This window comes from Botryllus schlosseri, chromosome 2 (genome assembly GCF_051294905.1).
Source record: "Botryllus schlosseri isolate E-star chromosome 2, Bs_hap1, whole genome shotgun sequence".
NCBI lineage: Eukaryota > Metazoa > Chordata > Ascidiacea > Stolidobranchia > Styelidae > Botryllus > Botryllus schlosseri.
The window spans coordinates 24013269-24034263 of NC_137237.1; the positions used below are offsets into that span (position 1 = coordinate 24013269).

Sequence of the window (20995 nt, forward strand, 5' to 3'; positions counted from 1 at the left end):
TCGACTTTCATCAAAATACACCAGCTAAGGCTGTTGTCGCCATGGTAATAATAAAAGACAGTGATGGTAATATGAGGCATGTTAACATTCAAGTCGAAATACGAGCAATTTCTCTAAATTAGTACTAGTCAGCCTTCAGGATTACCGGACCACGACCAACACATCGATCTTGCGCCTTCCGCCACACTCCACTTCATTTTGTCGCTTGCCTTTTATTCTCTGCTTTACATTTCATTCCGTGTGCAACTGTGCATGCCTCTTCTCTACTTCGCCTGGGCCAAGGTGAGTGTCTGAGATCAAAGACTACTCCAACCCGTTTCGACACCTTCCTATCTTTTCATTGTATCGCAGCCTTGTGGTATTTTGAAATGATGAAAATATTAATAAACTGATACTGATGTAGGCCTATAATGAATGATAAATTTCCGAGGAATGTTTATATAGCTCAGTGAGTGCTCCACGTCCTAGTGACCTACACACACACACAGAGCAGAGATGAGCATGGATTAGGATTAGGTTTTGAAAAAACAGGATTTGTGAAATTTTGTCGGATTTGGATTGGATTTGGATTAGACATTTTTTTCGGAACGGATTAGGATTTGGATTGGATTTACCTATTTTCTGGGAGATTGAAATGTCGTGTGGCGAATGGCGACAAACTTTATTCAGATCAGTAATTAATGTACTTATGGTTACTAAGTTATCTTGAATCAAGTGAATCGTTGGTTGTGAAAGAAAATTTTCGAATCCCTCCATTGCGTAAATTAGTATTTTTTCTGAATTTCCAGTTGGAATCGGATTAGGATTGGACATGAACTTGAATATGAAAAAGTTATGGATTAGGATTGGGATTTGGATTTGAAGGTTCGGATTTGGATTCGATTAGGACATAGAAATGTTAAATCCGCTCATCTCTGACACACAGAGAGAGAGAGAGAGAGAGACACACAGATAGATAGATAGAGAGAGAGAGAGAGAGATGGAGAGGAGAGGGAGAGAGGAGAGTGGGAAATGAGAGTACTCAGTGGTATAACCCTGCTACTTTTTACATATTTCGTTGGAAAATCCTGTAAAAATCCGACTTTCAATGCAACATAAAAATCCGGAACCTGTCCTGCTGGGCTAACAGCCGATGAACATCTGATTCGGCTACAGATCCTGATCACCTCTGGGCTCAGGTAGGCGAATTTAAGTCAGTAGTTCCTAAAATTACTTCATTCTACTCCAGACACACGCTGTATGGTGAACACTTTGAAGTTTTAGCTCAACTCAAAAGTCATCAATTGCTCATTACTCTATTGAATGTTTACAAAATCGAATGCTACTTACTCATACTATCGAATGTTTACATCCGATACTCACTCTCTCTCTTTTTCCCTCTCTCTCTCCGGGTCCGAACCTCCGAAGGTTTCGCTATAGATAACTAACAGAGATGAGCATGGATTAGGATTACGTTTTGAAAAAACAGGATTTGTGAAATTTTGTCGGATTTGGATTGGATTTGGATTAGACATTTTTTTTCAGAACGGATTAGGATTTGGATTGGATTTACTTTTTTTTCTGGGAGATTGAAATGTCGTGTGGCGAATGGCGACAAACTTTATTCAGATCAGTTATTAATGTACTTATGGTTGCTAGGTTATCTTGAATCAAGTGAATCGTTGGTTGTGAAAGAACATTTTCGAATCCCTCCATTGCATAAATTAGTTTTTTTCTTCTGAATTTCCAGTTGGAATCGGATTAGGATCGGACATGGACTTGAATATGAAAAAGTTATGGATTAGGATTTGGATTTGAAGGTTCGGATTGGGATTGGATTAGGACATAGAAATTTCAAATCCGCTCATCTCTGATAACTAACCTACGAAGGTTAGTTTCGAATCCCCGAGGCCCGAGTGATATCGAAATTGGGAAATCCCCCGATAAGCCAGTATTTTCGCTTAATTTATTGAATTTGGCTTTCTTGGGGAGGACGCGCCATTCGTTTTGTATTGTTCGCTTTGCCTTGCCCTGATATTGCTGGATGCATACCAGCCACGGGATTATGCAGTCCAGTCATGAAGTTGAATGGGCTGAAAATTTAACCAAAGGCGAGAACGGTGATGGTGGATGTTTGCAGAACGCTTCTGGTGAAAATCACCTGGTTGATGCTTCGTGCCAGACTGATTTTGTGGTTGTGGATGTGGACTTGGCTGAGCTTAAGAGGCGAATGGCTTCTGGATTACACAACAATGGTATGTTGACGAATTATTCTTTCACGCTCAAGATAAAAGAATTTGTGTTCTGTTCGCAGTCGAAGAAACTCTCACTGCTGCAAGCATACGCAATGCGGCACAATCAGTAGTGACTAAATCTGGCTGGGTGTACGATCCAAGAACGAAAACCTATTTTGACTATCACACAAATCTCTACTACTATCCGGTAAATAACGAAGAAGTGCCGATATTGCTTTGTGCTGATTTATTGACTCCGTATCGGCTGGTCCGTCGTTATTTGGCTTGTCCATATACACAACACATCTCTGCCACCTATACCCAAGGTACCCATATACTCTGTACAAAGCTGATATATATTTTTCCAGTTGATGTTGCCATAAGCTTTAAATTCAATGGCAATAATGTGTTACATGTTTCTATAGAATTGGACTGTGTAGGAGTAGGGCTATAACACATACTGTAAGATATTCCTTCCAGAGTTACGGTCAGTTCATAGAGTATCCACTTAAACTGATATCAATGGCAACACGAATCATCGAAAAACCTGTTTGAAAATGTTGAAGCAGTTAAAATATCTAATAATGTATAATGTTGTTTTAGTTTAAATGCGGAATAAGTACTTCTGGAACTACTGGAAAAATATCAACAAATTGAATTGCAATCCTAAATTGTTATACAAACTTGTATTTTCAGCAATCCAGACTCTATTACAACTACAAAAATGGTTGCTATTACCGATACAATCAAGAATCCTGCAAATACGAATTTCACTACCAACTCGAGTCCCACAAAAACCAATCTCAAAATCTTGAGCTGCTACCCCGGGTAAGTGTTTCCGATCGAGTAATGCCACGATCCCACATTATATCCAATTTAGAGTGATAATTTGACTGCGGAAATAGAAGACGTTGCCGCCAACTTTTCGTCAATCACTCTTTCCTGCGGACCGGCGCCTTACAAAACATTTTCAGGTCGAGTATTAATTTTGTATGTTGAATTCAGAGGCAGTTGACGAGAGAACGAAAACAAATCGAGGTCAAAGATCACAAGTTGCCCAATATGAAGAAGTTCTTCATCGAATTTTTGAAAGACCGCATTCGATATGTCGGTGGTGCGGTAGTGACAGTTGATGATGGTTCTGCCCACACTGTGGACGGTGATCCGATTCCGTGTAAATTGCAAAGACTTGAAAACACCAATCGTGGCATCAAACTTTCTGCTTGCAGAAAGGAACTTAAGGGCTATTATTCAGACTCCGAAACTCATAGATCCCGTAAAAAATACAAGTATCATGCTTGTAAGGAATGTCAATGCTTGATTCTACCCAGCTGCTGTCGGCAAAATAAGCCCATAAAGAAAAGGGTAAATATTGGAATATTTGAGTTTGTCTATTCACCTGCGTGGATACCGGTTACTCGCAGGCTATGGGAAAAAATTTGAAAAGCTTACAAGTATCTGATTCGGAAACGGCACGTATCAAATCAATACCGACCAAGTATTCGAGATGCCTGGACTGCTCTGGCTTGGCGTCTACTAGCTGCTGTGTTGAAACAAATTATTGGTGTGATCCGGTATGTTTTTTCCGATATATATTCGTCCATCCACGGTTGCCCAAGACGCAATAGAATGCAATTTATAGAAAAACTTCGAATTTTGTGACGGCATTGTGCCTATGCCTATGGTATTTCTCAATGCACTTGAAATATATACACATTTAAGGTATCATTTTCTATGCCATAGCATACCGTAGCATGATCTCTTAATCAAACAATGCGCTGGATGGTTCACGTGAAGGACACAATATTATCCATTCCTTAAATACTTCTTCATTGATGCGGCAAAGCCCAGGCAGTCTCTGAACATCCGGAATTGAATGCATCTTGATAATTTGGTCACAACGGATTTCATTTCCCTTGCAAGGTGCACGCAAGACCAAAGAAACGTGCGAGATCTGGCAAGAAGCAAAAACGGAGGCGAAAACGGCCAAGATATGCCAGCAGCAGCAGCAGCGTGACTGAAAACGAGACACTTCGTGATGGCTTGGTTTCGTCGAATGCTGCCACAGAAGGAAATAAAGTGGACTACACACTCGATACACATTCAGAATTTCAGCCCAATGTTACATCAGGTAGACAGATGAACAAATCACTGAGTAAGCTTCAAAAGTATTCTCACATTGATATGCACTTAGATTCTCAGACAAGATAACAACATATTTTATCGTTTTAGCGTTGAAGAGTTAGCAAGACATTATGACTGTAAAAGCAGGGATATCAGCTAGTTAAAGTTGTTATTTCAGAATGAATATTGGAGGATCTAAGTTTTTTACAATGTTGTCACCATAAAATCCAATACATTGACAAAAACGAGTACAATTCGATGTAATTTAATGCATATTTTCCTTCTTTTATGTAGTTTTTAATTCGACGCCTGTTATGCTATGATGAGAGCCTTTTAGTTCATGCGAACCCATTCCATCTGTTTCTCATAAAGATCACCTGATGAATTGTTGTAATATTTAGAGACGGGCATGATTCCATGTATTCGTGCAATGGTAACTTCGTCACAAAGTATTGACATCGGAACGCTCTTCGTGATAACATGTAATGGTGCTGTTATAGGTGAGCATTTCATACTATTATCATAGGCGCCGAACCTGGGTATGCAAGGTATGGCACGCATACCTAGACATCTTCTTAGGTATGCGGCATACCTAGAATTCGGTTTGGCACGTATCGGCATAAACCCCCGATTGTGTTATTTGGAACAAATCGCAATGTATTTCCGTTTACGACATTACCTGCTGGTGCTATGTGAGCGAGGTAACCCGTTGCGCGAGGCCAATTAGCGAAAAGCGTGTTACCAATCAGCGAGATTCGTATGTGCACAATGTAACGCGACGCGATTTCCCGCTGAGATGATCGCCAAAGTACGTCATTGATTGCCGTGCGCTCGGCAATCGTCGCACGGGACGCTTGCCTGATTTATCGCGTCTCCAACAAGCCTAGGTTACTGGCTTGAACAATCACATCAGCAGTAGGCCCCGTGCGCACTATACCATAGCTAGCCTGCACTATCGTATCTGCATTGGCGCGCTCGATATCATCGCTTGCCTACACAATCGCATCTGCAACAGGCCTGGTACGAAAGATATCATCGCTGGCCAACTATCGCGTCTCGAGCCTAGCATACGTTGGCTCCTACCTGTCGATGGCTTGGAGACAATGCCGTTAGGTGAATGCTGATTAGCGATTAGCGCCAAACTGAATGGCATCGAATGTCCGCTGACATTTGCGATTGTGCGTGCGCCGTGCATGCGTAATTGAATTCGGCTAATACTTAAACATAACCGCCAGAAGATGTTTGTCAAGGCTTGAGTTGTGAAAGACGAGAAATGTTTTAACAACCTGAAATCGGTGCCATTATAGAACAGATTCCATAACAACTCGGACAATTTTGCCTTGCGGAAATGGCCGCGGAGGTTACGTAATACGCGTTGATAAGCGGCGTATTTAATTGTTCGCTAGCGATCACGCTAATTGACAGCGCTTCCGGACTCGCTGACAAGCTTACACGCGCAAGTTTGTTAACACGAGGAGATTGTATAATCGGCATTTACGCATGCACTTAACCCTCATGAATCGATGCTGTATTAACCCTAATTATCAATTCCGTCACACCATGACGTCATTTCTTTGTGACGTCATCGAACCCGCATACGTAAGGAAAATTAGTGTTCGGCGCCTATGACTATTATGTAATGTTAACGTCACGTATGACTGTTAATCATTATACATTTTACTGAAAGCAAGTTTCTTTCATCTCTACACTTCACAGTATTCAATTAAACCCTACGGTAGATACATATACTCGTCTCTATATTGTTTTTTAGTTTGTAAAGAAAAAATACCTAATCTAATCTGTTCGGCTTATCGTAAGAATCAATCTTCCTAGCCAGTCGTGTTTAATTTAATTAAAAATTGGTTTTCCCAAGTAATATCTCTAACAGGCTCGGAAGAAACTTGCGACATTCAAATTGACGAAGATGATGTGAGCGGACAGCATGCTACCGTTACCTACAATCCGGAGCAGAGAAACTATTTTATTACGGATCTTGGCAGTGATGCTGGCACCACTTTGAATTCCACCACTGAGAACAGTGTAAGCAACAAAAGTGTTTCAATGGCTCTATCATTGTCCCGTTTTCGAGCGAGCATAAATATATTACTTGAGAATTACAGTGGTGTTTAGTTTGAAATATTTGTTGGACCATACGGTGAAATATTATTTCAAGTGGAAGAACTGTACAGTGAAGGCAATTCGTTTCAAGACAATTTAAGTAATTCATTTTAAGAATGCCGTAAGTGATCTAAAGTTCTTATTTCCTCTCTTCATTGCCTGCAAATTCTGTTGGCTATCTCATTGAGTTTACGGACGTACGTCATACATACCTCTCTGACTTTTTTGTTACTATGTTAGTAGGATAATAAAGTTGGAGTCTTATTGATTGACCTCAAAAGTTATTTAGACTCCTCCCTTGTATTAAAATGTTGTATCTTAAATAAATAAAAAAAACTGCTGAGCTGTAATGAATGTCAAAGTTCCCAATAGCGATGTACCTGTAAAATATATCCAAACCGCAAATTACACATCCATGTAAGAGTAGCTGACTCCAAGTCATTTGCGACACCTTCCTGTCTTTTCCTTTCACCTCAATCTTGTGGTGTTTGAATTGATAAAAATATAAATAAACAAATATATGATTCCTGTTGTGGCTGTGATACAGAACCCGCATGATTGCAGCTTCTACTATTATACTTCTCAAACAATGTAAACTACTTCCTTCTTCTACCCTCATTTGTTATACTTGGTAGCAGTACTGTAATATTAAGTCAATGGTAACAGGTATAATATTTTGCAGCCTGGTGTGTCCGCTGTCATTCCGATACCTGTTACGCACAAAAGTATATTACTGATCGGGCGCTGTATTTTTGTACTTCATCTTCACCCAGGTAGGTTTTGCGGTGATCATAAGCATGCAGTACACTGAAACCGATTCCTACTTGCAATGCAGGGTATGACACGTGTGACGATTGTGAGCCAGGCCAAATCAAAGCTTTGCTACAGCAAGAGCAATCCCAATCAAGACAAATAAGCACCGGTCGAGATATTCAAGCTGCCAGAGTTTCAGAGTTGCAGAACCTCAAGAAAAAGTACCATCTACATGTAGCCAACATCTGATACGCATTCAATTCTTTGTCTCTGGTGCTCAATGCGATTTTTTTCTAGAGAGCAGAAAAGACTTCAATTGGTCCAAGGTACAAAGACAGAGCACAAGAGAGACGAAAAACTGTTGGCAGTGACAACCCTTATGAGAAAAATGAGATGCCTACATCGTATGACATGTAAGTATTCCGCCAGATGACAGTTGGTTTGTTTTGTACAATGGCGCACTCGCTCTAAATTTTTGTAATTTGATTTATTACAGTCATTTATCACATTCTAGTTCTGTACTGTTATCAAGAGTTATGAAATGTGACCTTTCTTCGAAACATGATTCAACACATTCTGCTACAATGAATATAGTCTTTATTCCATATTTCAATTAGACACAACCAGTCACATAAGCAGTAGGTGATACCTCAAATCGAAATGTACTTCCTTATTTGAACTACTATTCAAGATACACCTATGATGGTGAACATGACACCTCGTATTTCTAGGTTATCGAGTGGGTTTCAGTGATCCAAATCCTGTTCACGATTTGAGATTCCAATCCCAAATCCTGAATAAATTTCATATCATGTCTAAATCCCTATTGAAATTGGGCTGGAATTTGCTCAAAAGTCGCATAAAAATAGAACGTCACGAGAAGTTTCATGTCCTAATTCAAATCCACCTTCAAAGTAATGATGATTTGTATCCAATTAATAATCATCTGATCTAGTACGAATTCATGCTCATTGCTGCCTGTATGTGCGTAACACACTGGGTTGTAACCAAGTCACAAGGCTCCGAGTCACAAGTCAATTTCACTTTTATTGTTTTGACTCGAGTCATTTGCAATTCACCACCGAGTCAAGTCTGAGTCTAAGTCATCGAGCAGAGGGTCAAGTCCGAGTCATGGTATCATGACTCGAGTCCGAGTCCAAGTCATTATTTTGACTGCTCAGTTTCCAGTTAAAGTCTTGATAAACTCAGTTTATATAACTATGTTTGGTGATATCGAATGTTTCGCATTTATAATGTACTAATTTTCCTCACTTTTAGCAGTTTCTGGTCACATTTTCAAGTACCAGTAGCAATCAGACGAAATCCCAGTAGAATGGTTACTTCACAATTCTTTGAAATTACAATGAAATGTCGGTCTTGGCCGTCTGATTCTCTAGTCAATGACTTGGTCCGAGTCATGCGCAATGACTCGAGTCCAAGTCGAGTCAATACACAGATTGACTCGAGTCGAGTCATTTCCGTATTTTGAAAAAATGACTCGAGTCAAGTCGAGTCATCAGAAAATCGCGACTCGAGTCGAGTCGGACTCGAGTCATTACAACCCTGGTAACACAGTGTATGAACAAGTTCCACAAGTAGTTAATTGTGTTTGGTATAACTCAGTGTTTCCCAAACTCATTTTACACGGTGCCCCCTTGACTGCGAAACAGGTATCAAACGCCCCCTCCGAGTCCCGACAGTATGTTTTTCGGTTCATTTCACAGTCACTGCACTATTGCCTAGACTCTTTGTGTTGATCTAATTTATTGGCAACACAATATAGGTATGTACGCTCTGTCAGAGTTACATTTTTGTAAGAATTCTTGGGCAGACACAATCACTGAAGACAATCGTACATGACAATTTCTCTTCCAAATCACCGTACTTCGTTTTGGTGCAATATGCTTCATCGTCCTCGTACGTGCATTTGAATATGTGCTCATCACCTGCGCTCAATAAGTGTAACTGAATACTTGGTCTATTTGATTCAATCAATCATTCAGTTTTATTAATATTTTAATCGTTTCAAAACACCACAAAACAAGATAGGAAGGTGTCGAAACAACTTTGAGTAGTCTTTATGATCAGACATCCACCTTGGCCTAGGCGAAGTAAAGAAGAGGCATGCACACTGAATGAAAAGTAATGCAGAGAATATAAGACGCAAGCGACAAAATGTTTGGTTGAGCAACTCAATGTTGGTAACGATTTTCGATTAAATGCACGTTGTACGACCACGAACTATGTGACCACATATTCATAAAATCTGACTTTGGTGCACAGAGCAAGCTCTTGATGTATGGCTTTTCTCAAACAGTTCCCCACAGTCCACAGCGCCCCTCAATCTGTAGCTAGCGTCCCTATGGGTTGCTGGCGCTCACTTTGCGAATCACTGGTCGAACCCGATGGTTGTAGATAAAAGAGAAACATCATGTGGGCCATGCTATTGCCTCAAAATACTATTTCATTGATTATCAGCAACTATTTCGTTCACTAGCTAATTAGTTGCACCCCATCAATGATGTTCTATTCTGACCTGCAAAATTGTGTACAAATCTATCGACGAGTGCTCTCGTCCAGATGGATGTTATTTGCAAATCTAAAAAGTTTTCAAGATAGGGTATTGGAACTGTTGTACTAAATATACAAGCACAGGCAGTAGGTGTCTGTACAGAGAGACCCATTATTATTTGTATCCAAAAGCACCATTTTCAGTCTACACAGAAATAGCCTACCCTTCGAGAAATTGTAGACTAGTATAGCATGAAAATCACAAGCCTTAGTAATGATTACAATCCCATATTTTTCTCAAACAGAGAGCTTGCTGACCACAACAAGGGTCGTCAAATGCTGGAGAAGATGGGTTGGAACAAGGGGAAAAGCTTGGGAAAATCACAGTCCGGTATCACAGAGCCGATAAAGCCGCGAGGGGCCGGAAAAAGCAAATTTGGTTTAGGTAAGATTGTACAATGAAGGAATATATCAGGGAAACAAACAGTGGTATTTTGCTCCTAGGTTTTCCAGGAACAACTGGTTGAATCATGGTGAACTTAAGCTCGTCTAGCCGAGTCGTTCTAATAAGTGAAATAAACGCACAGGTGATCTGCCGATGATGATACAAAGATGTCTTGCGGGCTAGATTTTCAACCAAAAAACATAGTTATGCAACAATGTCTGACACACATTTTGATATTCCTACCTCCTATGTTGAAGAATGGAGGAATAGCAGCATCATACACTATTTCCAGTGCAAAAATGAGCAATATATTTCTATGAAATACAATTTGATTTTCCAATGTCACAAAGTTTGTTGAAATGTTGACCGTCAAACACATTAAAAACGTGGAACATGGACTTTTGAGGATAATTGGTGGTATCTTCAGTTTTACAAACAATCCTTGTAGCTAGAGACGATAGGAGGGGCAGTTCATCGTTGGGTAGCGGCCAACACAATTTTATGTGATGGCGATGAAGTTTGAACATTCTACCTTCAGGAAGGTGCCACACTACTCCTTCAACTCGTGAAAACTTGCCACATTCGAACCAATTCCGGATACGTTCATACGAAATTTCAGATAATCCCTGAACAGGGATGCAGCCGTGCTCGGTCAGGATATGGATGGGATGCTGCTTGTCACCCAAACCTAAAAAGTGGAATTAATGTTGATAGAAAGCCAGCGTTTAATTTGACAAATGTAGTTGGGTGCTGATTCGCAGTCAACACTGACTTGAAAAATGCAATACTATGAAATAATATAGGAAAAAATACACATATTCTGCAAATAGATAGGAATTAAGCTTTTCTGAGTGTAGATGAGAGAAATTATTCTATCTCTAGCGTCAGCACAGCATGCTAGAAAGGTCCATATCCAGTCTTGACAAGCCTCTAAGAATACTGACAATTCATCACTGGAGTCTTCAACACAATAGGCCTACTTTAGTTACCATATTTTGCGAACAAGAATTATGTCACGTGATTATTGCAGTATTGATTACTGTGGCATGGTGCCATATTATATGCTTTTGCTTTTTCCCAAGCCTCATTTTATGTACTCAAGTGGAAGATATGCCTGACTTGAACGTTTTTTGTCACACTACAATACTGCGACACTGAAAGACAGGAAGATGTTGAAACGAATGAGAAAACCTACCCCAACTTGTAATAGAGTAAATTGAAGTTTGATCCAAATAAGCAAGGACGCCGAGACATGAAATCAGGATGAAGACGGTATCGCTATGGTGTCACAATAATCCCAAGGTAATCATGTTGATATGGGTTCTCTATCTGTATCAATATCTCTCTAGCAGTCAGTCTCATAGGTGCCTTGGAGGTCATGACACACACTCAACTCATACATAATTATGATGATGCGCCTGTCTTGGTCCTCATTAGGCCCGATCAATAGTCGAATTGTGGTTGTTGTGGACCGTTGTGTGCGGTGGCGTATGCAGGGGATGTTGGGGTTCGAAATCGAAAACATGTCTTTCTGAAAGGTCAATTCAATTTATAAGCTCATTTGTGATTAACTAACTGGTATCATGCTGTTGAATGAGATTGAACAATACGATGACACCTCCCAAGGTGAAGCCTCGCATTTCTGAACTGATATCTGAAAGGGAACACCAGAAGTCCACTAATTTGCAATAAATACTCATTATAATGTTTTCGTTTCGTGTGAAAATTATATTTCAATGGTTTAGTTGTTTTTAACACTGTCTAAGTGTCTATGCATCGTTATTTTGCGCACCACTATCTATTAAAATATATATATTAGACGTGTATGGTAGATTTTTGTTCTTATGATTCAGCCAAATTTTGGGGTTTCGAGAAGGCTTGAGATTAGGGTAAGCCCTTACTGATCGACTATACGCTTCTCAGAAAATGAGACTGGCTTTATAATATTTTTCACTTAAAATTAGGGTAGTTGTGTTATTTTCATTTCTCTGATATTTTGAAATCATGGTTTATATTAAAATCATATTCGAAATTGAGGGTAGGTAGCCTACTATTTTTGGAAATATATGGCAGGCCCGACATCGTCTTGAATTTGGTGTCAAAGCGAATATAGTGATGATTATACGAACGGTAAGGATTTCCATTGATATTGGTGCCAATGAGCTCCAAAGTGCTTCCCTCAAGATCTGAAAGTCGAGTCACTCCGATTTCCAGAACTGTGTCACCGTCGCCAGCATCAACTGGTCTCAGAGTAAGCGCTACATTCATATTGTAATCAACAACTGAGCTGTGCCAGCAGTATTGCGGATTGGTGTGGTCAACAGGGACCCAACCTGTAACGGTGCCATGATTAGAATACGTAGTACAGTAGTGACATGAAATACAAACCTGGTATGTGGCCGTTTTTGTCTGGAATGGGACATTGAGTCGTTTTATCAACATTAACACCATCTGCTGGGATCCACTGTTCTGGTACTTGCTTAAGATCATCTGGAAATTTCCATTGAAACTGTGGCTCTTCGCCCTAAGTCGATAGTTATTATGACTGATAGGTTTTTCATAATACTTCCAAGCCACATACAATTTTTGTTGCTTCCCATTGCCTGTGTTTCCTCTGGAATACCTTGAATTTCTTCTCAGCCCGTTTATTTGGTTTCCTGTCCAACCTTGCCCACAACATCAGACTACCTGTTAGTAGAGGTGGTCAACGTAATCAGTGTTGGCACTCAAGTAGAAGTAACATGAATTTCTACTCAATTACATGTAAAAGTATCAATTTCAAAGGATAATCAAAAGAATTTCAAGTGGAACTAGAAAATCCTCAAGATTACCGGACCACGACTGACCTATCGATCTCCGAGCGAGATAGTGTAATGGTTATGCGTCCGGCTTCTCGAGCGGTAGGTCGTGGGTTCGATTCCCGGCCGGGTCATACCAAAGACTCGAAAAATGGTATCTGCAGCTATCCTGCTAGGCGCTCAGCAATCACGGATAGCATGGAGGAGAAAAAAAAACGGGGGCGCAGACTAGATGACCTCATGGGGCCGTATCGCAACTCCGTCGTCAAAGCATCTCGATGGTGCAGGCGAAAAAGAATATCATATCTCTCTCTCTCGCTTCCCATGACATGACGCCCTATTTCATGTCGCATTCTTTTTCTATACTATCTTCTTTACTTTCATTCAGTGTGCATGCCTCCTCTTTACATCGCCTAGGCCAAGGTGGGTGTCAGATTCCATAGACTACTCCTCGTCGCTTCGACATCTTCCTGTCTTTTCATTGTATCGCATTTTTTGTGGTGTATTGAACTGATAAAATTGCTAATAAACCAATGATGATGATGATGATGAAGGCCGGAAAAGTGCTTCAGTAGATTTGGTCGATGTGTCGCAATCTGTTGCATGCTTTTAGCAGTTGAGCACACTTTTGAAATTGCAATGTGTATTTTCACAAACGCAAAATGTCACCACAAATAGGCACAATTTTCATGACTGTCAAACCCATAAGTGATTAAAACATATCTCAAAACTAGTTTCCACTTTCTATGATACAAGTGTAAAAAGTAAGTAGGTGGTTTTGCCTAAAAACTGTTGAGCACAAGTAAAAGTAGTCTATTAAACATAGTACACGTAGGCAAAGTTGTAATATTGCTGTAGAGTTAGTTTTCAACACTACTTCATTTTACGAAGCCTGCAGAACCGAAGCATTGTACACCCAAGTTATTTCAGAAGGGTTGTAATGACTCGAGTCATGACTCCACTTGTACTCGAGTCATTGTGCAGGACTCGAACCAAGTCATATGACTCGAGATTAGGACAGCCAAGCCAGACATTTCATTGCAACTTCGAAAAATAGTAAAGCCACCACATGATTGGTATTTTGTCTATCAGTCCTGATACTTGGAAAATAGGGCCAGAAACTGATGGGACTGAGGAAAGTTATGATATTATGAATGTGAGCCATTCTATATCACTATAGCATAGTTTGAAAAATGTGTTTGAATAGGATTGAACCCAAATTTGAACAGGTTTGAACCCAAAACTGAACAGCGAACACTATGACTTGGACTTGACTTGGTGGTGAATTGAAAATGACTCGACTTGACTCAAGTCAAAACAATAGAAATGAGATTGATTGTGACTTGGTTACAACCCTGGAGTGTTATGTTTTACACTTTCCCACACTACATTCCGGTATCGACTGATTGTTGAATGCTTGTGAAGACGCACTCTTCTGCATTCTTACGACTTTGGAAGTAGCAGCTTTGTAGTGTCCTAGTCACATTCCAGAGCATTAGACATGAGTACTGTGCTGTCGATGAATACGGTATGGCAACAGGCAGTCTAACTAAGTATTCCGGCGCTCACCTACCATCAAGTTTTCGCACGTGACAGCATGTACCATCAATTTTCTCTGTCGCACGGCCGTTTTTCACGTCACAAGTCACTGCATCTTCTGACAATTCTGCCACAGCCTCTACAATGTAATTTTGACCTTCCCTTTTTGACGATGGCGCTTCCCTCACAACAGTTTTCAGAATGCAAGGCATTTTGCTTTGCACGGCGCATGTCTTATTCCGAAGCATGATGGTTATAACAAGTTTAAATATTTATTAATACCGTGACTGAAAGAGGATTTGGAAAATACAATGTTAGACGCAAACACTGCAGAGGGGGTAGTATTACAAGAGCCGACAAATTATGTAATAACATTGTATAAAATTGCACGAAGTAGGTTGACACAAATGCAAATACACAAAAATATATGTACTTTCATTTTTCAATTGAAGAACACCCGGTATTCGTTTAGCACGCACGTTGTATCTTGTGTCATAAATGTAGAAAAAATTCCTTTCCAACTTCCAGCTCATTGAAGCCACAACCGGCTTGATCTAACGGTAGGACTAAAAAACTTTGGACGGAATAGTCGAGTGGTACGGAATTTGTTCAAGATTCCATAACTTGGTATTGACTGCATCTTCATCGTGGATAACACCGGAGAAAATGACTCGAGAACGTTTCAGAGCACAAAATGTGGAACTTCGGAATGGGTGAAATAGAAAAATCGAAGTATACAAATGAAAACAGAAAAATTAGCTCCTTGTCAACAGTACCTTCTCTGGCATGTATTCATGAATCCTTCCAACCGGACACAGCCACAGCATGTTGCGTAACTAACTCACAGCATTGATCATTATCATTCAACGAAGGATGACAATGAAACAAGGAATTTACTGGAAATTATCAAAAGATGGTAAAAATTTGCATTGTTAGAAATCACGTTTCATTAACTTGTGCAATGCTGACATTTGATCTCATCGCCTGGATCTTTGCCATCAAAGTACTGTCGCCAACCAGCAGCTACCGACTAGAAACACTACATTACTTCAAGATATAACACAGCAGCTTTTGCGACCAGATGCTTGCACGTTCGATAACTCCACGTTGGACGTGCAGCTTTCGTGAACATCCGGGTCGTTTTTAGGATCATAGTCGTCCGCTATTCTTTGGAAAAGCTCCAAAATGTTGTGGTTTATTTTGCTTGAAGTCTCAAAAACAACGGCGTCAACGGTCGCTCCGTAGTCTTCGCAGTCGTGCTGGTCGACGGCTCGCGGAAATTCTCCGGTCGTAATCAAGTCCGACTTTGTACCGCACAGGTAAACTTTGCAAAGCGCTTCCACCTCGTGCAGTTCATTGACCCAAAATCTGGCTTTCTCGAAGCTCTTCTTATCCGTTAAGTCGTAGCAGACCACAGCAGCTCGGGCGTCTCGGTAGTAAATCCGACTCATGGCCTGGTATTTTTCCGACCCGGCCGTGTCCCATATTCCTAATGTAATATACCTGGACGAAACAAGAGAAACCAACGATCAATGACTGTACGTTTGAAGAAATCTGTCAGCAATAACGGCATAGGCTACCATGACTGCTTGCAGAAAAGACGCACTCAAGTATAGAGCAGATTAATTTTAGGAGGCAGCTACATCAAAAATACATCGTTAGAGTCTAGGCGCAATGTTCTGATATTTGTGACGAATTGTAACGAGATTGCTGGAACTTTGATGAAAAAATTTGCTTAATCAACGTAAGGAGTACGCTGTATATTGAAGGACAAAAATTGTAGGGACGTAATAGGAACATTGCAACGATATGTACATAGTGTTTCGTTTCTGTCGGGGTCGGGTGACACCATTCCCTTCAACCCTATCAAAAACAATATCCAAGAAAACCATACCAGTAACTGGTCCTAATCTAAGAAATGTCATTCATTCATGCGAAATAGCCTACAATTACTTAATACATGTGTATCTGACATAATTATTCAGCCAATATCAAATTAAGATACCGGTAGCCTCAAATGTCAGCCATTATAACGGAAGTAGAACAAAATTCACACATCGAGAAGTCGATAAATTTAACCAGGCTGCTATTCATGGGGACAAACTCGCTATGCACCATTTGAGACATCAGGGCACACTTAGTTTTTCCTGCAGATTTCCATGGGGCTACATGGAAAAACATTACTTAAGAACCCACACACCATCTCAGCACTCAGCAGATTGTCTGTCTTTCTTTCATAAACCCAAAGAACTTCTGAGTCCTCGGTTTGGATGCAAGGAAAAATTCACATACCTATTTTTAACATGAAATTTCTTTGCTCCGAATGCGGCCCCTATAGTACTTTGATATGGAGTTCCATTGAATCGATTGTGCAATAGCCTTTCAACCAAACTCGTCTTTCCACTGTTGTCTTTACCTAGAAGTACCACTTTGCAATCCACAGTATCCCTGGACATGCTGTGAGGTAATTGAGTACCGTTTACAACTTTTCTGTACTACTCTATGCTTTGACTACATCTTAATTTAAAGCTGGATCGAAAAATACAATGAAAAATGGTAAACATTACACTGGTGCAAATGCTTGCAACCCTACAGCTAAACATATTGCAATTTTCCTGAGCATACAGTGGATAACATCAAACTCTTTAATCAAGAGCAGAGAATTGCGTATAAATGATACGGATAAAAATGCTATACAATGCTGCAAGAAATATATGTTAGATATTTTACTCTTTCCTATCTTTTCATTGTATCCCAATCATGTTGTGTTTTGAACATATGATTTCATAATGAACTGAAATGAACCCCAAACATGTGCATGCATGCTGAGTAGTCTACTTCTGATGGCGCTATTACTGCATTGTAATACAATCCACACAGACAATAAAATGTATGAGGCTTCGGAAAATAGTCTTTACAGTATAACTTGCAACCCTATTTTACTGAAACGCACGGTAATCCTCTCTTATATTTGGCTTATCCTAATCAAATCACCAATTGGCTTATTCATTACATTTCACAATTGAAGGTCATAACGTGTCAAATTGTCTTCACGAGTCTAAAGGAACTAAGTGTTCTTGACAGGAAGTATCATATAACATAATAATATAAATGTGCTTTAATGCATTCACCATTACATGTTATTAAACTGCGTGCAGCATGTGACGGCAAAGCTAAAACATGAGTCACCATGGAGTAACTGAACAATGTGACCTATTTTCATATTTGTCAATCTCATAAGCCAGATTTCTATACCGGTACTACTATTGCTACTCTGCAGGATAACCAATTCAATAAGCCTATTTTCGTATAAACATTCCGAATTAAGGTATATTATAATGGTTGCTCTTCAAAAATTTAGAATACAATCATTTAAAGCAGTGGTTCCCAACGTGGGCGATATCGCCCCCCAGGGGGCGATTTGGCGGTCTAGGGGGGCGAAAATAACGAAGGGGGCGATAGGGGGGCGAAAATGGAAGAAGGGGGCGATGGGGGGCGAAAACAACGAAGGGGGCGATAGGGGGTCGATGGCGCGTTAAAACTGCTATATTGGAGTCGGAACTGTAACTACCGCACCCCAAACCCCCCAATTGGGAGGGGGGCCCGAAATCGAAGGAAGCCCAAATTTATTTCGTGAATTAACATGAATGATAGAGTAATTTTTTAGAAAATCATGCGACTTTTTCAAAATTTTCGCGCTGTGCGCGATTTAATATCTTTATGTATCTTGATGTTGGGGTCCCCGTCATCCAACAAAAATACGCATGATTTATGGAAATGGGAGACTTCGGCGTCACCCATTACTGCGCCCTGACGCACCAAGACACATGAAGTTGGAGGCCATGTAACATGCGACTCCAAGAAGTGTGCCAGAACGATCCGCAGCGAGAAGACCTTGTCCGAAAGGAATGCCCTTGTGCTAACCGAAAACTTCGATATGTATACATACATATATGTTTAGTTGTCTATAGGCGCCTCAATGGCTGGCGTCGAATGTTCCTGTCCTGGCGAACTTAACCCTACAGGACAAATTCCATCCCGCAAGGAAAATATTATTTGACAGTAAAGAAATACCAATATAAAATCATGTGCGTCTTTTAGTTTGGTACGCTTTGACGATTTCCATATCTTCTGATATAGCAGATATAGGAGGTCACGAAACAGCATCATGTAAAGAAGTCAATATAACAACGATTCCGCCGAGGATGTTTAATTATTATTTAGGGGTACTACCTTTTCCAACATACCACATCGACCATATTGACCGATTCAAACATGAATTATATAAATTTGTTGCGCTCCGCTCGTTCAGGCGAAATACAGGGACTCACCAAACAGTACATGAAATAGGGTATAGCTGATATGTAGCGACAAAAAGCCCACTGGCTGAGGGGGGTCTGGGGTTTGGTTTATCACCCTATGGGGCCAAAGACCAACGTTTTTTTTTTGGGGGGGGGGGGGGCTGACGAATACTGTTTTTCGGTTCCCAATATCTGGGGGGCGATGATCGGTGTGGAGCTTCAAAAGGGGGCGATGAGTCGAAAAAGGTTGGGAACCACTGATTTAAAGCATGAAAATCATTGAAATATTAGGTAAAAGCTAAGACATTACGGTATAATATGTAATGCATATATATGGAATTCATCAATTTTTTTGCACTTGAATTTCACGATTCTTACTTTTACTATGGCCGGCTAGTTTCACTCTATCTTAGTCATACTACAATTCATGCGGCATATGGATATCAATCCGACACAAACATCAAACAACAGAAATAGGTGTAAAAACATGTCAGTTGGCATCCGAGCCGCAACAACGTCTTCTGCTACTATCGGCGGGAACAGAAACTTCTGACAGTTCAATTATTGGACGACTATCGAACATGCCCGGACTGTCTGCTCTAAAGTCCGACGTCAAGCTGAAATCGTCGGCGATACGCTGGAATAATTCCGTCACATTTTCGCCAGTTTTGCTCGAGGTCAAGAAACAATCGCCGTTGAACATTTTCAAATCTTGTATAGAAACCTTGAGAGCTTGGGACTCACATTGTACCAAGTCCATTTTCGTCCCGCAAATATACACCTGGCAAGACTTTTCGTGGACTTGTAATTCCTTAATCCAATATTCGGCTTCGTGGAACGATTTGGAGTCTGTTACATCGCAGCAAATGATTGCAGCCTTAGCATCACGGTAATACAATCGCACGATGCTCCGAAAACGTTCCTCCCCCATTGTATCCCAAATATGGAGCAATGCCGTTCTAAGACAGAAAAAAGTCAAGTGCTATAAACAGGTACACACGCAGTGCAGACTCAACCTCCCAATTTAAAAAATAGGAATCAAAATTCACCATATAGTTGCATAATGAATGATGTGATGAATGTCATCAAGGAATAGATGATAGGTAGGCCTACTTATAACCAAGAAGCGGACTTAGTACTGAAATTCACTTCATCTACCTGCAGCTTTTAAATGGTAGATTACTAGTTTAGGACGACTTAAAACAGTACAGGTAAAATTGAAGACTCTGATCTGCATCTGCCTGATTGTCGGATTTTGTCAGACTTGAAAGCAAGGAATACGGCAAGTGATTTGCAAAATTGCATTTCGCTTCAGAATTCATACATAGCAGCGGTTCCTACACTTTTTGGCAAACGCATCACTTGCCGTACAATCATAAAGCACTGAAAAGAGCACAGGGGCATGGGTAATATGCAATAAAACTATGGTATTATAAGCCAAGCATCTCAGGTTAATTTGGGTCAAATTGAGTCTTCATGAGCAGACGAAGCCACTTTCACATGGTATTCGACTAAACCACTAATACACAGTCAAATTTCGATAATGATTGCAAGTCTAAATTCGACAGTTTGCATCCTAAATAAAATCACAACTCACCCTTTATCAGTCTGCAAAGTCTTGGTGGCAAAGACAGCCCCAAAACTGTGCGAGAGACCGGGTTGGAAAACTCCTTTCAGCAAGCGACAAAGAAGAGTCGACTTACCTCCTGATTTTGCACCAAGTAAAATCACTTTGCACACATTCTTACCAACTACAGTACGTCGCTTCATTGATGACTCAATATCTACAGTCTACACGTTGAGGATAATAATCAAAAATCTACTACAGGCTCAGGCATCACCAATAGGCAGTACAGTGCCGGTTGCATGTATTTTGTTGGAATGACACAAAAGTACTTTCTCTTTGACAAAACACTGCATTTATATGATTCATTGTGATGCCACTTCAAATCTATATTTGTAAATGTGAATCACCAGTTGCTACAGCACATTGCATATCATAGCATAGCCTGATCGAAGCTAAATGTGACTAATATCACATCAAGAAGCATAAGAAAAAGCAAATGAGTGAATTCACCTGCTCACGTTTATTGCTATTTACGGTATCAGGTCAACTAAGGAAGGAATTCTGGTAGCAGTTTAGGCGCATCATACACATGATGACAAATATTAGAAGATGGCTGAGGATAGCTG

General features: G+C 40.3%; 4 protein-coding genes across 4 annotated transcripts; 1 reads left to right on the top strand and 3 right to left on the bottom strand.

The window, feature by feature from the left end:
• The first annotated feature begins 1619 nt into the window (after positions 1 to 1619).
• LOC145456781 (uncharacterized) lies at positions 1620 to 10513 on the top strand. The gene is made up of 13 exons (XM_080334895.1): positions 1620 to 2234; positions 2294 to 2421; positions 2910 to 3041; positions 3219 to 3578; positions 3638 to 3787; positions 4137 to 4344; positions 4739 to 4837; positions 6226 to 6377; positions 7138 to 7228; positions 7291 to 7442; positions 7506 to 7621; positions 10025 to 10164; positions 10224 to 10513. The coding sequence occupies exons 1-13, from the start codon at positions 2024 to 2026 to the stop codon at positions 10244 to 10246; spliced, it is 1962 nt and encodes a 653-aa protein (XP_080191021.1). The 5' UTR covers positions 1620 to 2023; the 3' UTR covers positions 10247 to 10513.
• LOC145456893 (RNA ligase 1-like) lies at positions 9182 to 14749 on the bottom strand. Its single transcript, XM_080335038.1, has 5 exons — positions 14532 to 14749; positions 12746 to 12848; positions 12553 to 12688; positions 12294 to 12497; positions 9182 to 10852 (listed from the first exon to the last, which is right to left on the bottom strand). The coding sequence occupies exons 1-5, from the start codon at positions 14747 to 14749 to the stop codon at positions 10479 to 10481; spliced, it is 1035 nt and encodes a 344-aa protein (XP_080191164.1). The 3' UTR covers positions 9182 to 10478.
• Positions 14750 to 14754: 5 nt separating this feature from the next.
• Positions 14755 to 16957, bottom strand: LOC145456954 (ras-related protein Rab-24-like). Its single transcript, XM_080335106.1, has 2 exons — positions 16794 to 16957; positions 14755 to 16004 (listed from the first exon to the last, which is right to left on the bottom strand). The coding sequence occupies exons 1-2, from the start codon at positions 16955 to 16957 to the stop codon at positions 15551 to 15553; spliced, it is 618 nt and encodes a 205-aa protein (XP_080191232.1). The 3' UTR covers positions 14755 to 15550.
• Positions 16958 to 17030: 73 nt separating this feature from the next.
• Positions 17031 to 20989, bottom strand: LOC145456919 (ras-related protein Rab-24-like). The gene is made up of 2 exons (XM_080335069.1): positions 20400 to 20989; positions 17031 to 19761 (listed from the first exon to the last, which is right to left on the bottom strand). The coding sequence occupies exons 1-2, from the start codon at positions 20570 to 20572 to the stop codon at positions 19293 to 19295; spliced, it is 642 nt and encodes a 213-aa protein (XP_080191195.1). The 5' UTR covers positions 20573 to 20989; the 3' UTR covers positions 17031 to 19292.
• Between the last annotated feature and the right edge of the window lie 6 nt (positions 20990 to 20995).

Coding starts and splice junctions, on each gene's coding strand:
- LOC145456781 (XM_080334895.1), top strand. CDS start 2,024: ATGCATACCAGCCACGGGATTATGCAGTCCAGTCATGAAGTTGAATGG. Junction 3,042..3,218: donor ATCTTGAGCTGCTACCCCGG/GTAAGTGTTTCC, acceptor TGTTGAATTCAG/AGGCAGTTGACGAGAGAACG. Junction 7,443..7,505: donor AGAAAAAGTACCATCTACAT/GTAGCCAACATC, acceptor ATTTTTTTCTAG/AGAGCAGAAAAGACTTCAAT.
- LOC145456893 (XM_080335038.1), bottom strand. CDS start 14,749: ATGCTTCGGAATAAGACATGCGCCGTGCAAAGCAAAATGCCTTGCATT. Junction 12,498..12,552: donor CAAAAACGGCCACATACCAG/GTTTGTATTTCA, acceptor GCACCGTTACAG/GTTGGGTCCCTGTTGACCAC. Junction 10,853..12,293: donor TATCAATGGAAATCCTTACC/GTTCGTATAATC, acceptor TCCACTTTTTAG/GTTTGGGTGACAAGCAGCAT.
- LOC145456954 (XM_080335106.1), bottom strand. CDS start 16,957: ATGTCCAGGGATACTGTGGATTGCAAAGTGGTACTTCTAGGTAAAGAC. Junction 16,005..16,793: donor AAATTTCATGTTAAAAATAG/GTATGTGAATTT, acceptor TGTTTCGTCCAG/GTATATTACATTAGGAATAT.
- LOC145456919 (XM_080335069.1), bottom strand. CDS start 20,572: ATGAAGCGACGTACTGTAGTTGGTAAGAATGTGTGCAAAGTGATTTTA. Junction 19,762..20,399: donor ACTTTGCAGACTGATAAAGG/GTGAGTTGTGAT, acceptor TTTCTGTCTTAG/AACGGCATTGCTCCATATTT.